Source organism: Berghia stephanieae, chromosome 14 (assembly GCF_034508935.2).
Source record: "Berghia stephanieae isolate SIO BIC M18660-M18661 chromosome 14, UCSD_Bste_1.3, whole genome shotgun sequence".
Taxonomy (NCBI): domain Eukaryota; kingdom Metazoa; phylum Mollusca; class Gastropoda; order Nudibranchia; family Aeolidiidae; genus Berghia; species Berghia stephanieae.
Genome location: NC_088373.1, coordinates 15,836,183 through 15,841,182, shown reverse-complemented (window position 1 = coordinate 15,841,182; position 5,000 = coordinate 15,836,183). Strand labels below are relative to the sequence as shown.

General features: G+C 37.0%; 1 protein-coding gene across 1 annotated transcript in view; it reads left to right on the top strand.

Annotated features, from left to right (window-relative positions):
• Positions 1–5,000, top strand: part of LOC144959508 (dynein axonemal heavy chain 12-like) — a 132,161-nt gene that overhangs the window by 110,822 nt on the left and 16,339 nt on the right. The window contains exons 69-70 of the mRNA XM_078892123.1: positions 1,672–1,809; positions 2,994–3,227. Of these exons, the coding sequence (XP_078748249.1) occupies positions 1,672–1,809; positions 2,994–3,227 (372 nt within the window). The remainder of the gene's footprint in view (positions 1–1,671; positions 1,810–2,993; positions 3,228–5,000) is intronic.

Below are 5,000 nucleotides of genomic sequence, written 5' to 3'. Positions count from 1 at the left end.
GCTTGTGTAACCCTTATACTATACTACATTCTATCTTACCTTAGACCTTTGAGAAGCTCCTATTTGGCTTGTGTAACCCTTATACTGTACTACATTCTATCTTACCTTAGACCTTTGAGAAGCTCCTATTTGGCTTGTGTAACCCTTCTACTATACTTCAATCTATCTTACCTTAGACCTTTGAGAAGCTCCTATTTGGCTTGTGTAACCCTTCTACTATACTTCAATCTATCTTACCTTAGACCTTTGAGAAGCTCCTATGTGGCTTGTGTAACCCTTATACTGTACTTTGAGAAGCTCCTATTTGGCTTGTGTAACCCTTATACTGTACCTTTGAGAAGCTCCTATTTGGCTTCTGTAACCCTTATACTGTACTACATTCTATCTTACCTTAGACCTTTGAGAAGCTCCTATTTGGCTTGTGTAACCCTTATACTATACTTCATTCTATCTTACCTTAGACCTTTGAGAAGCTCCTATTTGGCTTGTGTAACCCTTATACTGTACTTCATTCTATCTTACCTTAGACCTTTGAGAAGCTCCTATTTGGCTTGTGTAACCCTTATACTGTACCTTTGAGAAACTCCTATTTGGCTTGTGTAACCCTTATACTATACTTCATTCTATCTTACCTTAGACCTTTGAGAAGCTCCTATTTGGCTTGTGTAACCCTTATACTGTACTTCATTCTATCTTACCTTAGACCTTTGAGAAGCTCCTATTTGGCTTGTGTAACCCTTATACTATACTTCATTCTATCTTACCTTAGACCTTTGATAAGCTCCTATTTGGCTTGTGTAACCCTTATACTATACTTCATTCTATCTTACCTTAGACCTTTGAGAAGCTCCTATATGGCTTGTGTAACTCTTATACTATACTTCATTCTATCTTACCTTAGACCTTTGAGAAGCTCCTATTTGGCTTGTGTAACCCTTATACTATACTTCATTCTATCTTACCTTAGACCTTTGAGAAGCTCCTATTTGGCTTGTGTAACCCTTATACTGTACCTTTGAGAAGCTCCTATTTGGCTTGTGTAACCCTTATACTGTACCTTTGAGAAGCTCCTATTTGGCTTGTGTAACCCTTATACTGTACCTTTGAGAAGCTCCTATTTGGCTTCTGTAACCCTTATACTGTACTACATTCTATCTTACCTTAGACCTTTGAGAAGCTCCTATTTGGCTTGTGTAACCCTTATACTGTACCTTTGAGAAACTCCTATTTGGCTTGTGTAACCCTTATACTATACTTCATTCTATCTTACCTTAGACCTTTGAGAAGCTCCTATTTGGCTTGTGTAACCCTTATACTGTACTTCATTCTATCTTACCTTAGACCTTTGAGAAGCTCCTATTTGGCTTGTGTAACCCTTATACTATACTTCATTCTATCTTACCTTAGACCTTTGAGAAGCTCCTATTTGGCTTGTGTAACCCTTATACTGTACTTCATTCTATCTTACCTTAGACCTTTGAGAAGCTCCTATTTGGCTTGTGTAACCCTTATACTATACTTCATTCTATCTTACCTTAGACCTTTGAGAAGCTCCTATTTGGCTTGTGTAACCCTTATACTATACTACATTCTATCTTACCTTAGACCTTTGAGAAGCTTCTATTTGGCTTGTGTAACCCTTATACTATACTTCATTCTATCTTACCTTAGACCTTCGAGAAGCTCCTATTTGGCTTGTGTTTCTTCCACGCCTTGACCCAAGAGAGAAGGAAGTTCGGACCCCTGGGATGGAACATTGCCTATGGATTCAACGAGTCTGATCTCAGGATCTCTGTGCGCCAACTGCAGGTAAAGAACCAGTCATTCAATAAAACAAAAACAAAAAAAAAATTGAGCTTTTATATAGCGCAATATCCACGAAATATACCACTTTGAAATAAAGTATGTAGCAATGTGCGCTTATTAATTTTAATTATTTAAAAAAAAACTTAACCTTTTATACTGCGCAATATCCACGAATTATACCATTTTGAAATATAATATGTGCACTTATTAATTTTAATTATTTAAAAAAAAACTTAACCTTTTATATTGCGCAATATCCACGAATTATACCATTTTGAAATATAATATGTGCACTTATTAATTTTAATTATTTAAAAAAAAACTTAACCTTTTATATTGCGCAATATCCACGAATTATACCACTTTGAAATAAATATGTGCACTTATTAATTTTAATTATTAAAAATAAATAAATTAAAAAAACAAAAACAAAAAAAACTTGAACTTTTATATAGCGCAATATCCACGAAATATGCAACTTTGAAATAAAAGTCTGTATCAGTGTGCACTTATTAATTTTCATTATTAAAAAAAAAAAAAAAAAAAGAAAAACTAAAATACCTGAGCTTTAGTATAGCGCAATATCCACTAAATATACCACTTTGAAATTAAGTAATTAGCAGTGTGCACTTATTAATTTTGATTATTTAAAAAAAAAAAACAAACAAAAAACAAAACAAAAACAAAAAACAACCTTGAGCTTTTATATAAAGCAATATCCACTAAACATGCTAAAGGCACTTTACAAGGAGTCCCTAGCCCCAGACATGGTGCCTGTTAGGCGATATTACATTTTTTTTTCGGACAGAGACAAAGCTGTTAACGGCCAGGTACTCATTTTACACCTGCGTACAGCCGGAGAATATGCGTAAAGCGTCTTTTTAAAGGACTCAACTATGAAAAGCTTTTCCGACGAGCATAAAAGTATATCCAGAGGAGTAAAACATTACAAATCTGATCGTGTTTTGAATTTTATACATTCTGATCACATGACATGTGAAAAAGTTCTCAACAGCATGAAGAATAAAAAGTACCGATTTTCTTTGTTTAGAACCAATCTGCTCGTTGCTGGGCGAACGTGACATCAGACTATTGAATCCTATTGCTCTCGGTAATCAGACCTGAAAATATGCGCGTCTAGATTGATCTATACCCACCTACTTCAAATCGTTCATCATCATCCACAGATGTTCATCAATGAATATGACGAGGTGCCCTTCGACGCCATCACGTACATGACAGGCGAATGTAACTACGGAGGTCGCGTGACCGATGACTGGGACAGACGGTGTCTTCTGACCATTCTGTCGGACTTCTTCAACAACGCCATCATCTCCGACCCCAAGTACAAGTTCTCCCCCAGCGGCAACTACCACTGTCCAAGCAAAGGCGCCTACAACGACGTCGTAGAGTTCATTAAGGTAAGTAGATTTGCATACTACTGTTTTGTTTTTTTTTAGCCCTGAAGTAATTGGATCTTCAGACGTCTTCAATGTCCTTAGCACAACAATCCTACTGCAGAACATGCAGAATAATGTTATAAATAGTACTTCAGATTCAACGGGCCAGTGGATCCGGATTTCATGGCTTGCTACCCTTTGGATAGGACGCTATTACATTCCGGCAGATCTAACAGACCCAGCTACACAATCACGGCTGGGTCGACCAGGGGGGGGGGGGTCATAAAAAAACGAAACATTTCGTAGAAATACGATTTTTGGCCCCTATTTACAAACCTGCTAATTACTATGAAAATTTTAGTAGAAATACGAATTTTTGGCCCCTATTTACTAACCTGCTAACTACTATGAAAATTGTAGTAGAAATACGATTTTTGGCCCCTATTTACTAACCTGCTAACTACTATGAAAATTGTAGTAGAAATACGATTTTTGGCCCCTATTTACAGGCCTGCCAACTGCCACGAAACATTTCGTAGAAATACGATTTTTGGCCCCTATTTACAGGCCTGCCAACTGCCACGAAACATTTCGTAGAAATACGATTTTTGGCCCCTATTTACAGGCCTGCCAACTGCCAAGAAACATTTCGTAGAAATACGATTTTTGGCCCCTATTTACAGGCCTGCCAACTGCCACGAAACATTTCGTAGAAATACGATTTTTTGGGTCCTATTTACAGGTCTGCTAACTGCCACGAAAAATTCGCAGAATTTACTTTGGCTCCATTTTCAGAAATTCATGAACATCTTAAGTCATTAAAGACTTATTGAAAATGAAGGTTGATGCTGTCGCGTCTATGTAGAAGAAGTGGCAAGTATAAATAGACAAATAGATGTTAGATTCCCCAAAGACAGAAGTCGTCTGGTGTCTGGTTTACCCTATAATAGTTGGGTTAAAGTTCCTGACAACTCGACAGATAGTAATAACATTTTAAACTTAAAGAAATAGGGAATAGAAGTGGTAGTAAAATTGTGGCAAGTTATATAGTATAGGGATAGATTAGGTTCATAAGGTAAGTATTAATCCCCGTTAATTAAAGCAGAAAGAATAATTTTTGGGACTTAATTTCAGACCTGCCTACTGCTACGAAAGATTTCGTAGAATTACGAAATTTTGGCTCCTTTTCAGAACTTCATGAGCATCTCTAAGTCTTTAAAAACTTATTGAAATGAAGGTCGAGGCCAGAGTGCATACTTTTATGGCTTTTGGCGTGATATTTAAATCATCAGTGCGAGGGTAAATTGTTGTGATATAGAGTTAATTACAGCTACTCCTAAAACTACGAATTTGATTTAATTTTCAAGTTGGCAGGTCTGTAATTGACAATTATATCAAGAACTTTTTACTCCAATGAACTTTTTTTAAAACGAAGTTTTGTTGCCAGAGCTAGTGTATAAAGGAGTTTAAAGCGTTAATTTTATGTATTTAAACACAAATTGGTCATTTTAAAAAATGGAAGTTATAATGTCCACCATGTTATTTGAACGGGGCGCAGCGTGGCTCGGTCTTTGCTTCGTGCCCGAAAGGTACCGAGTTCGATCACCCGCCGCCGCGCTGTATGGCCTTGAGCAAGTCACCTCCCCCTAGCTCAATTTGCGGCGCTGTATTGCGGCTGACGCCTTGGTTATTCCAGTCTTCCTTTGGAATAGACCCTAGAGACAAATTTCCCCTAAAAAATACGATTTTTTTTCCCAATTTCAAGCAGACATATCCGGGTGAGAATCCGAAATG